General features: G+C 35.9%; 1 protein-coding gene across 3 annotated transcripts in view; it reads right to left on the reverse strand.

Moving 5' to 3' along the window:
* col5a1 (procollagen, type V, alpha 1) overlaps positions 1–13509 on the reverse strand; it is a 165567-nt gene that overhangs the window by 69711 nt on the left and 82347 nt on the right. For all 3 annotated transcript variants that reach the window (XM_015366905.2, XM_015366903.2, XM_015366902.2), the window contains exons 6-9: positions 11902–12003; positions 11019–11354; positions 10123–10719; positions 9418–9474 (exon numbers count right to left, since the gene is read on the reverse strand). In XM_015366905.2, the coding sequence (XP_015222391.1) occupies positions 9418–9474; positions 10123–10719; positions 11019–11354; positions 11902–12003 (1092 nt within the window). The remainder of the gene's footprint in view (positions 1–9417; positions 9475–10122; positions 10720–11018; positions 11355–11901; positions 12004–13509) is intronic.

Below are 13509 nucleotides of genomic sequence, written 5' to 3' on the forward strand. Positions count from 1 at the left end.
CAATTAATCTTTAAGAGGGTGTCAGAAAAAATCAAATGCATCAGATTACTCCTTTTTGAAAAGGTAAGTAGAAATGATCCAAGGGACAACGTACGATGTACTATACTGATGTACTGTTCCAGATTTCTGCTGAATTCTACTGTACCTGTTGCTTTATTCAGTGCCAATCCTGCAAAAGTTCTGTAATAAGAGCCAGGCATGGAAGACTAAATACCTGAGAGTGTGAACTATTTGGGAAAAATAAATCAGGTTGGTTCAGGAATATTACTTTATTAATGAAATTATACTTAGATCAGGGAGTAAATAATATTTAGTATGTTAATTTTTGTAATATGTGAATGACCAGGGAAATTATGACACAATGACTAGAATTTAAGATCTGAAATATGTTAGTCATACCATGCAAATGAAGATTAGTAGACTAGAATTTTTCTTAATATTTCACAGTAAATACCAAAATCCATGTTTTGCTTAGGATATGTATTTACATGCTGAAATGGTTAACACAACTACATTATTTAGTTTAAAACTGACTTTTGTTTAAATACAATTTTCTAAAAGTTCCTGTCTTTCCCATATATTAGAAGATGGCTTTCAAGCTCTTCTCATATAGTGCAGCTTTCTTATTGCAGACAAAAATCTTAACATGGTCATGTTGAAATTTAAAAAGAAAAGTCCTGTTTGAGATTTTTAAAAAAGAAGCTGAATTGGAAGCATTGTATGGAATTGGAACTATCCTAAATCATCCTCCACTGAAGCACACCCATCACTCAGTGAAGGATCCGTCACTACAATGCCAGCTAGATTAGAGCTTTTACTCGTGTAATTGTCATCTCACAAAAAGCCAACAGTTTACCTGAAATAACTACAGAAATGATTCCATGAGATCTTCCTTTCAAATGGTTAAGTGAGACAGTTTTCACAGTCATATTGGAAAGTTCTATTTCAGCTGTTGGTACCAAGCAGAATATGCACTCTGTATCACTCTGTGGAAACCCATATTGTAAAACTTGGCAAAATGTCTTTGCATTGAGGAATTTGAATTGCAAAGTACTTGTTGTTGTTTCTGATAATGCTCCAAACAGTTTGTTGAAACTACCTGCTAAGGTCAAGATTTTTCATGTACAGAGCACACTTGACCACTTTGAGAAGTGTAGCTTCTTCAAGTTTATTTAAGGTACATATTAGTGGCTATATAAAGATGTATCATTGCATGAAAGAAAGATGTACAGTGTATACAGTCTACTCTAAAGTGACAGGTTATCATTCAGGATTCCATCAAAAAGTGTAAATGAAATGAAATGCAAGAGCTCACAGATACCTGACTCTATCTGAGCTCTACTTCTGTTGGGGCACAGAATGGTCAAAAATGGGAACAGGTCAGACAGACAGAGGGAAGGAGGAGGGATGAAACTTTTACCTGTCCTGGATAAAGCAGTTAGAAAATAGGTGGATTTACACCTGTTAAAAGCGTTCCAATTTGAATGCGATATGGAAGATATTATTCATAATAAATGACCTTGGACAGTCTGTCTGTAAACTAAAAAATGTATAGAGGAGACATGTTGTGTATCGCCTCTTTTTACACTTGGAAGAACATTCCAATGTTAATGCGACACAAAAGATATTATTAATAACCTTTTAAATCTGAAGCTGTTAACCCTACTTCACACCTGCATGTCAAGATCACGGTTTCAAAATAAAAAAAAACATCAAACCTTAGATTGGATGAGAATGTCATGATTGTTTTGCAAGGATGTGAATGTTGAACATTTTGTGATATTTAGAAATATCAACAAATCCAATATACAGTAGTGTCGATAATATTTATTATCAGTAATAACGACAGTAGTGCCAGTACAGTAGCAGTTTGAAATTATTCGTTGTTATTAATCAATCACTTAGCTTTGAACATGTTGTGATATTTAGAAATATAAAAATGTCAATAGTGTCCATAATATTTGCTATTTTAGATTTTCAAATAATTTTTTATTTGTTAAAAGAAAACTCTTTTCAGCTGGGTTCGAACCCCTGAACCTGAACCCCAGATCCTGTGCAGGAACATTTGGCATTGTAGCAAGGACTTGTCTTAGTGTACTAGGCATTACAAAGTGTTTGCTGCTGTATCTGTCCAATCACTCAATTTTTAAACTGCACTATGATCACATACCACTCATTTACATCGCACTACTTACGTTTTGATTTGCAAAATTCCAATTCAGTTTTGTTTTACCGAATACTGTTTAAAGAATTCAACATACAAATAATGCATTCATACAACTACAAGCTATTGTTTAGTGTAGCAGATTATAAATATTAAGTTTGTTCCAAATAGTGAAAACAATAATACATAGCACCCTTCCATTTCATTCAGTAGTAGTAATTAGCATAATCCAGTATGAGTATTGATTACACATGAGACAATTTAAATAACATAATTGTGTTATACGTGATCAGAGTTAACTGTATCATGATATAGTTATGGATGTGAATATAACACAACATATAGCCTTCTGAAACACAAATGTCGATAGCCTCTGCTGGAGCTACAGAGATGTGTGGGAAAATATCACATCTTAAGGTTTACAGAATGCTTGAGGAAAAGGAATTCAGATGTACAGTAATAGTTAGCTGATATACTGGCTTCATAGGCTATAGATAGCACACCTATCTTTAAAGTTGAATAAGATTTACAGAAGATGCTGTGCCATATGACACCTCTATAGAGTTTTCATTTCAAGAGAAAAATTGAGAATTGCATTTTTATAACTAGTCTTCTAGTCATTCACAACAAACATTATGTTGCATCTATTTTTAAAGGGGAACTGCCATGATATTTTTATATTTTGGGGTTTAAAATAATCAGCATTAATGACTACATTTCTAAACACAATATCCTATTTCTATCACAAAACAGAAAAAAATTCCAAGTATGTGCAAAGCCATATTCTGCGATTCAGAATGAGGCAGCAAGACTTCCAGTGACGTGTTGCAGCCGTACTACGTTGTAAACAATAGGCTTGTGAATACTGTACGTTTCTTTTAATCCAATGGAAATTTTACAATTAGTCGTAAGAACAATCTTGATGGAAGTGCAAGGAAATCTATTTGACCCCAAATATAAGCAAGATGAAATGGATCATAAAGCCAGTGAGGAAGAAGCAACGAAACAAAGACAAGAGAAAAAAAAAAGACATGCGTCTCCTTGATTTCAATATCCGACTACGAATACAACAATTATGATTTTCGTCTGAGGGATATTGATGTGTGGTGTAATTATCAAAATTCCAAACTTATTTTCAAGAGTCCATCTTAATTTACAGTGGACAACAAGGTAGTAGTAGTAGAAGGTAGTAGTAGTAATAATAATAATAATAATAATAATAATAATAGGGACTCCATTGCGACAGCAGCATTAGTGTGCCAATACGATCACCACACATCAGTTATCTGTGGGGAGGAGAACAGAGTGATGAAGCCAGTACATAGATGGGAATTATTAGGAGGCCATGATTTGTAGAGGAACAAGTAATAGGTTTATTCCATGCTAAAAAGAGATGAAAGAAAACACAACATTTCGGCCGTGGAGCCTTCTTCAGGTGGCAGTAAGCAAAGGTAATGTAGCGGGAGAACAAAAGCTGGGAGAGAGGAGGAGCGAGGGGCAGGAGCAGGGGACAGAAAGAGAGGCCAATCAGGAGGTTTGAAGTCAGGATAGGTGAAGAGAGGTGTGAAATGAAACCTACAATGAATAGAGAGAATTTAGAAGAAAAGTAGTCTGTCATTAAGAGAAGGGGGAAGTTGTGATCCTAGCTGCAGGATAATTTTAGTTTCGGTAGTCTTTCTGATGTATGAGTTGGAAAACCGTCTTTGAGAACACAGACAGAGAGATTAGTGTTCTCCTGCTACATTACCTTTCCTTACTGCCCTGTCTTTCTCACACCTGAAGAAGGCTCCACGGCCGAAACATTGTGTTTTCTTTCTTCTCTTTTCAGCATGGAATAAACCTCTTACTTGTTCCTTTGCAGCCTACGCATGCTGACACAGCTACCCACCTGAACTATGATTTGTAAAGGCCAATGGGAAATTTAGTCAAGATGCTGGGGTTACACCCTTCTCTTTTTGAGAAACGCCTTGGGATTTTTAATGACCACAGAGAGTCAGAACCTTGATGTTATGTCTCATCCGAAGGACGGCACCTTGTTACAGTGTATTGTACCCATCACTATACTGGGGCATTAGTACCCACACAGACTGTAGGGTGAGCCCCCCCTGCTGACACCTCTAATTTCTCTTCCTGCAACAACCTAAATTTTCCCAGGAGGTCTCCCATCCAGGTACTGCCCAGGCTCACACCTCCATCAGCGGGCTGCCAGCTGCCAGTTGCAAATTGCATGGCAATGTGTCTGCTGGCAAGGTAGCTCTTTAATTCTTTGACAATTCTTAAGAAATTTGAGTAAGCAGCTGCATCAGAATGAGTAGGGCGCAAATGAATGGTGTGGCACAGCAGAGTGTATTTTTTACTCTAAAAATCGTCTTCTATGAATTGGCTTCATTACTCTTGCTATCCTCCCAACTGATAGCTGATGTGTGGTGAGCGTTCTGGCGCACTTTGGCTGCCGTCGCATCATCCAGCTGGATGCTGCACATTGGTAGTGGTGGATTGGAGTCCCCATTACCTGTAACGCGTTTTGAGTGGAGTGTCCAGAAAAGCGATTATTATTATTATAAAAGCTCCGCTGTAAGCCCACCCTTATTTTTTCCTATACTTCAATAGCCCTTAATAATGCATTAGCGACTGCAGCTGTAACCGATTTCGGCTCAAATGTAAGAATTCCTCATGCAGCTACATGGTGTTTAGTCATAACCTCGCCAAGGTTATTTTACAGCCAAGGTGCCTTTCTCTGCTCCTCAGCAAACATTATTCTTTTTTTTTGCGCAGCGCATTATTCTTTTTATTTTTATTTTTATTTTTGCTCTCAGAGCATCTGCGCAAGTGCTTTTCAAGTGATATTTTTCCTTCTTTTTTGCTCTCTGGGCATATTAAAAAGTAGCCCTTTAAGCTTGCCACGCTGCTCTCAGCGCCGGTGCCTCTGTCTACCTCAGGAACACATTGACTTAAATCGGCAATGAGTAAAGTTTTATTCCGAGCTGAAAGGAGAAAAAGAGATAAAAAGTTTCCAGGTGAATGAAGAAGGTACATGCGAAGGAAGCCCCACAGCTAAAACATTGTTTTTTTTTTCCCTGTGAGCTTGGAATAAATCTTTACCCTTTCCTTTGTGGAAAGATTATTTTAGAATTTCTTCGAGTTATAAGAGCATAATAGTTACTAAAATACTGTACAATACATCATCAATTTCCTGCCATATTGTCAAAGATCAATTGGAGTACTTACTGGAATTGCTGAGGATGTCATTTCAAATTTTGAGTATGCAAAAATATTTCTAAACTATTTGAAAATAATGTAAACTAACTGTGCTGCGCTCTATTACAACAGAAATAGATCAAGAAATTATGTAGTAGACCAAGCGAATGTTACTATTGTATTACTTTATATTTAAAATTATGAAACCGACACATTCAAGGCGTTTTCATGTTTTTAGATGCTTTATTTTTAAATGAGTACAACTGAATTAAACATGTCAACTTCAAGATGATTTTGCAGACAAATTTAACTCAGTTTGCAGATTACATTGGGACATTTCTGGGATGAAATGCCTACCTCACAGCCTGTACTTATTTACTTATACATCGCTCTGAATGCTGTCTAGAAACTTGTTGATCAGACCAACATCAGTGCCTATCTTAATTACCCATCCCTCGGCCAATTGATGGAAGGGAACAGTCTGACTTTCTGCTTATCTGATCATCTATTTTTTCTGTGATCACTACTGCACAGGCAAATGCTCGACATTGACGCATCATTTAAAATATATAAAAAATGATCAAAGTTGTTCAGAGACCGAGTTTCCTTTTGCGGTTCAAGGGACTAGTGAGCAGGAAGGGCCGCACAGTGACAATTATTCAATTCAATTTATTTTTATATAGCGCCTTTCACAACAAGGTTGTCCCAAGGCGCTTAACAATACAATTGACAATACATTTTGTCAATACAGAACAGAAGACCAATTATGGTACCAAACAGAACAATTATGGGAACTCTTGCTCTCATTTGTGCATTTTGCCAAAACATGGCAGCGTTACGGTATTTTCACAAAGCTCATCAATTTGTGCTTAATTTAATATTTGTCTAATTTTGCCATACCATCAATGATTTGATTTTGTTATCGAGATTTTAAAATGCAAACAGATAAAGTTGTATGAAAATGAGGCTTGTGAATGTTCATACAGTATACGCCTTTTGTTACACCAAGTGTCTCAGCTGCTCTATGCAAGTACAGTATACAGGTACTGTGTTCGACACATAATTCCCATTTAAAAAAATATATTTAGGAGTACATCAACTCACATTTAAAAAAATCCCATTGCAATCCTATCTTGAAAAGGTTTCATATGATTGTTCATTGTCATGTCGATCCCTGTAAAATCAGTAAGATGGAAGCAACCATGACAAGCAGTATTTAAGTATTAGTAATTTAGAGGAAATATACCTCAGGCAGCACAGCGGCATAGTGCTTAGCTTTTGCTGCCTTGCTTGCAGTACTGGGTCCCTGGGTTCAATTCTGACCTGTTGTGCTACAAATGTTTAGTTTCTGTGTTCTCCCCATGTTCATTTGGGTCTCTTCCAGGTCTTCTGGTATTCTCACACAGACCAAAGACATACTGGAATGTTTATTGGTTTCTGAAAAAAGCTGGTCCTGGTGTGAGTGTGTGTCTATGTCTGTGTCTTCCTTGCACTGGACCAGTGTGGCAACCAGCATATACCCTATTTTGGCACCTGTTATTGGCTGATATATCCTCTGGCTCACCTGTGACCCTGAATTGGATGAAGTGGTTAGATAATTGATGGATGGAATATAAAACACAAAAATACATAAATCAAAAAATGAATGTACTATAGAAAGCCATTTTCTTTTGGAATAAAGTTTTAAATGAGGGTCTGGAAAAACCCTAATCTCACCGACTTCCACTTACCTATGTTTAAATAGTATGTTTCTATCTTATCCGCTTGTACATTTAATTTCATATGCATCCGTCCACCCCATTTTGTCCTTGCAGCAGCACTTTGGCTCATCCTTCACAAATGTGGGGGGTTGGTGACACCAAATTTTTAGGGACAGGTTACAATTTCCAAATACAACTGCTGTATTTCACAATTTGTAATTGGAGACGTTTCATTTCATTTCAAGAATCAATAAACAATATAAAGAAAAAATATACCAAAAATGAATACAAATGACAATTTGTTGCTTAGATGCAATCCTATGGTCGTACCAAATAACAAACAGTTTAGTGCTCAGCATTATGGAGACATTACTGAGCATGTCTTAATAATATCTTTATTATAGAATTTAGAATTCACGGTGACACTTAATTGCTGTGTCTGATTGTACACAGTTTCGATCAAGACCCTGTCAAAGGTTTTTATTAAAAATCTCTCAGATAAGCTTATTAAGTAATCCTAGCTTTACTTAATACTGTAACTAAAAACAGGAAAAATTTTGTTTGTTGGCACCATATTGTTTGGAATTCCTCAACAAAACCTAAGAACAATTAATCAAAAGCATTCCTAGAGAGTATGTGAGAAGGTTATGAAAGCCTCTGAACATAAAGTTGGCTACAGTATACTGTAGAGTCAATAGACAGGCTAGTTGTGTGTGTGTTGTCAGTATTATGTTATTTTAATTAGTTCTAAAAATTTAAAGAGTGGACGCTATTTATTGCGGAGTTTAGAAAATAAAATAATATATTATTTCAGTCCATATAGCTATGGCAATTATGGGTATAAACTAAATATATTGTTAAGTATTGAGACAGTGGTGAATCTACATGGCATGGTTAAGGGTACAAAGAATCTATGTGACAAGTGCAGCTCTCCCAGCTCCTGCTGGGATTTGACACTGATCCCCATTCCATAGACAGAGAATATAATCCTGGGAGGCAGCAGAGTTTCACACTGCCTAAATTTCAAAGGGGGGTGACGTTACATCTGTAACTTGATCCCCAGTCCATGTTTGTTAAATTCCAGAGTTTGTTAAATACGTAATAGCAGCTGGATATTTTCAAAGATGTTTAAAATGATAAATGTCTCTCTCCCTCTTCCAGCCTCCAACACTTAATATAATGTGTTTAAGGGTTCAATAAAGCAGAACAGCTATTTTTGTTTTCAATTTGTGCATTGTAAATTATTTTTAATCGACAAAAAGATTTATTGCATATTTTTTATCAAGACAAACATTTATTGTGACAGCACCTGTATGCAAGGCTCATGCATCTTCCTTCCATGCCCACAAAGGTATAAAGGTCTGCATCTCCATTTACTGTATTTCACTAACATCAACCTTTCAAATATAACCTAAGGATTAACTGCACTGATAACATTCCCTTTTTACTATTTAATATTTTAAATACTGTTAAAAACTGTATTTTGCACCTTAAGTGAAATAGGGCTTAGAAGAGGGCTTATTTGCTAGCCTTTTCTTGACTTGCTCAGTTTTATCTGTTTCACTCATGGAACTGCAAAGGAAATGAAGTGCCTCGGAAAGGAGGGGATGGTGTTCAAACAGTTATGCATAGGACAGGTTTACATCTAATGTAATGTGCCTGTTCAGCATGTTTAATGAGAATTCTTGGGAATACATTCAAACAATAACACCTGGCCCATGTATCTAATTCCATATAATATAAAACAAGATAAAATATTTGATTATGTTTATGCTGTGATAGAATGCCCTTCTTTTAGCAGTATAGTAGCAGTACATGGTATTAAATACAGCCTGGGATATTATTCTTCCATGCTTTCTCACAGTTTATTACTCATCCCTACTGGCTTATTAGCTCTGTTTATAAATGAGAGATAACTCAAAAACCTTAAAAGAAGTAGTCAGGGTAAACTCTGAAAATCTGTGTACAAATGTTTATGTTTCTGTGCCAAGAATATACAACCTTCAGGTTAGTAGATACACAAGAAAAGAGTCTGTGTATTTTGTATTCTCAAGGCTTAGTGCAGTGCAATGCACAGTACATATAAAACAATCACAGCTAGAGTCTTTATTCACTTGATTGGTCAGGCTGAATTTGGATGATAAAAAGGCAGTTTCAGTATCTTAGAGTTTGTTATGGTGTGTTTAAACACAGCTTGTTCTTTAACCCAATAAAAATCTCATTAAACTAACTTTAAACAGAAGTTTATCCGTAAATACTGTATAATGGTATTATCTAACTTCAAATATATTTAATCTCACATATCACACAAAATATAGGATTTCAGACCCAAAATAAATGAGCGGTGATACTTACAGGTTCAATGATTGCAGGTTCTCCTTTCTGTCCTTTCTCCCCCCTTGCTCCATCAACCTGTAACAGATCAACACGTGATCAATATTTCTAACTTCAGCTTTTTGTAAAGTTTTATTCAGTATAACTGCTTCATTCTTCTTTTTTATAGGTGCTATACATCTGTTATTGTTTTTAATTTTCTACAACTGATCTTGACATCATGCATGACATCACCTTCTGGGTTCCTGACAAGTATACAGCTTAATTAACATATTGTTGGACATAAGACAAGCATTTCTTTATGTGTTCCAGTATGTGTAAAACCATGAAATTAATACATACTGTATTCCCCTTTGAATAATATTTATAATATCATCTAAATGCAAGAAAACTTTTTAAAGAATAAAATGAAAATGAAATTAGAAATTATGGAATTCTGAAGTGCAGAAAGCATATGCATTACAAGGATCTTGTGATCCCTTAGTAGTATATCATTGATCTGGCTAGAAACACTACTTGAAGCTAACCATTTTAAACAATCTTGTTTACTTTCTTATTTCTCAAACATTTAAGTACAGAAAAGATTGAGAGATGTTAACCACAGTGCCTTTATCAATGCCTTAACAGTCCATGTTGTCTTCCATCAGCCAGAAATATTTTGACTGTGCCAAGAATGAGACATGTTTTACAGAACCAACTTGTTATAGAACAAGACAAAACACATACCTGTCCATAAAAATCATCAGTTTCTGCAGGCAATGCTGAACCTTTATGAACATCTTCAAATTCACTAGCATCACCATAGTCATAAAGGTCTGTATATTCCTTATCAAGTTCTTTTATGATTTCTGCAGTAAATTCCTGGTCAGTATATTCTTCTTCGTCAGTCACTCCTGTCCTTGTGCCTCCTTGACTGCCCCCTGCTCCCTGTGAACTCCCTCCTCCTTGACCAGTACCATGTGAGCTCCCTCCTCCTTGACCAGTACCATGTGAGCTCCCTCCTCCTTGACCAGAACCATGTGAGCTCCCTCCTCCTTGACCAGAACCATGTGAGCTCCCTCCTCCTTGACCTGTTCCAGAACTGTGTGAGGTACCTCCTCCTTGAGTAATTCCACCACCTTGGCCATAGCCTTCTTGAGAGCCTTCACCTCCACCCGGACTGAGCTCACCTCCTTGACCAGATCTTTCCCCTTCTCCATAACCCCCCTCACCATACTCCCCTTCCCCATAGCTTTCACCATAGCCTTCCCCATAGCTTTCACCATAGCCTTCACCATAGTTTCCTCCTTGGCCAAATGATCCAATGGTGATCCTACTCCCCGTCTGTACAGGAAAACAAAACATAGCAGGGTTACTAAAAGCCTAGTCAAGCTTCATTGCAATATTCAATGTGCTTTAGATGTTATTTCCAGTTGTCCATTTATTACAGATGAGATCATTTCTCTGTGGAGATGTTTAAAAATGAAAGATAAAACAGTAGAAAATCATGCTAAGAAGAATGCTACACCAGACACTGGAATATGAAACATTCAGGGACTTTGGAAACCTTTTTAATTGCATTTTTAACTATTTGAAAGTCTGATAAGAGCATGTTCAGATGCAGCAAAATCAAATGTACTCACTCGGGTGCCATTCTGTATAACAGTGACAGAAGTACTAGTGTCACCACTTTCAATCTTTTTCTCAAGGTCCACTCCAGTACCGAGATCACTTGATCCCACAATTATCCTTGATCCCAGATCCACATTTGAACCAACTGTAACTCTGGAGCCTTGATCCACGCTGGCATCTACAATAACTGGAGTTGTAGTTGCTTCATCGTAATATGTCTCATATGTTTCATCATACTCTCGATATTCTGATTCCTTGTAAGGTGCTTCTGTTGGACTCTCTACTTCTGAACCTTCAATAACTTTTGTTTCTATTTTTCCTTCTCCTTGATTGACATAAGATGTTTCCTGACAGCAAAACAGACAACAGAAAAAAATAAATAATTTGAGCAGGTTGCAAAATAGTCTCACTATATATCAAAGAAATAGCAAAGAAAGATTGTCACAAGCAATATTCTTGTTGTAGTAATGTAAGAACTTTGTGTTTTTTGTTACATTTATAATAAACTCCAAAAGTCTTTTCTAGGGGGAAAACTGGTAAAGCATTACATTAAAAACATTTTTATCACTGACATACTAAAATATATCATGGTTAGCAAAAATATAAGGATTATTTTTGTCAATAATTTATATTATAATATATTATATTGTGCATTATACTTAGTAAAATATTATATATAATATTATATATGCAATTTTTGTGAGGCATATATTTGACCTATATCATATATTAAGTTGCTTTTCAGTAATAATATACATATTATACAATACGAAATCATACCATTTTATGTCTTTGCAGTTTTTGGTGCATATTTTAACCCCAATCCTATCACCTTTATACTTTTGTTATTTTCTCTTAATCATTACATTTAGCCCCTCCTCAGATCTTCCATACCTCTTCTGCAGCTGGTGATGGGGATGGTTCTGTAGGCTTTCCATCAATATCCATGTCTTCATAATAGGGGTATTCATAATAATAGCTTTCTTCATCAACGTTCTAAAGGAAAGACAAAAGCAAGCATGCTATGTATGGCCTAATAGAACAAGAGTTACATTAAGTTTTACAACAAATAAAATTGTTGCAATTACTAATTCTGAAAACCCCATACATAGGATACATATTAATCGGCAAGATGTGTGCATTTTAAACCCTGTCAGTTTCAAATTCTGAATTGTAAATCTACTTGCTTCACTGCTGCCACTCCTGAAAGTTCACAGACATAACATGGACTCATGCATTTCCTCCTCCAACACACCCACTGTCTTAGGATTTTACACAATGTAAGGAGTAGTGCATCTCCCACTATAGGATAACATGTACAGTCTACACACCCTTGTTGTGGGTTTTTAATTTAAAATATTTTTCCTAATAATTATCTAGTTGTTTTTCTCTTGAATTTTCTCTTGCAAGGTCAGATTAAAGATGGAAAAATGTCTGATATGATTTATCTTGACTTCTGGCTTTAAATCACAAAATCCTGCAATTTCAATAAGGGTGTGAAGACTTTTTATATCCACCGTATATAGGAAGTCTTAATGCAAAATGTAGCCCATTCAGGCCTGGTGACACATAAAACTGGGTTCCAATATTTAGGGAATCCCTGTCACAGCCAGGTAATGATAAAGTGCAGGATTGAACTAGTGCAGGATTGAACTGACCACAGAGTTGGCTGTATTTACAGTAGATATACAGTAGCCCAATGCTGCCTAAAGTATAAAGAATAAAAGTTTTTTTTTTCCCAAAACACAGTGTACACAGTGTATTGCTATTGTAAATGGGTTATTTAGTTCTTTCTGGGCCCACAATTAAAAATTCATGTGAACCTTAAAATCAGAAATGTTTACAGTATAACAGTAGTCATACAGTGGGTGCATGGTAAAGTAAATCTCTATATATTTTTATAGACTTAAAATACAGCTTTTGCTTGTCCAAGCACTTGTTTTTTGCATAGACCTATCAGGAAAAAGACTTAAAACAAAACTTAAAACAAACTGAACCATGATAATCCTCAAAACTACAGAAGAATGGAAAGAGGCATCCACAGTTCATCAGCACTTCTGAGGATTATATACTGTACATGTCAAGCTATGGTACCTGTACAGGCAGCATGATTTATTTTGGTTTTAATATCATAAACAATCATGCTTCTAAGAAGCTTCTTCTGGCGTGGAGCCACAAATTGCAAGCATAAGCAGGTTTTATCATAATGTCTGCATATTTCTTTTTTATTTAAAAACATATAGAAGAGTCAGCATTTTAATTCTTTACATAGAATTTTGTACGTATTTCTTCTCCCTTCAGTAAGTTTTTTTAAACCACCTGAAAAATACTTCAGAACTACTCATTTGACATGAAACAATGGATGTATGAGAAACTGTTTCAGGCTATCAGTCCAGAGGTAACTTACCAGTACAATGACTCGAGTAGAAATAACATTTAAAAAGGCCAAGTGTACATGCATATGGTGTTTTTCAGTTATGAACAGATAAAACCTAACTAAAT

This window comes from Lepisosteus oculatus, chromosome 24, assembly GCF_040954835.1.
Source record: "Lepisosteus oculatus isolate fLepOcu1 chromosome 24, fLepOcu1.hap2, whole genome shotgun sequence".
NCBI classification, from domain to species: Eukaryota; Metazoa; Chordata; class Actinopteri; order Semionotiformes; family Lepisosteidae; genus Lepisosteus; species Lepisosteus oculatus.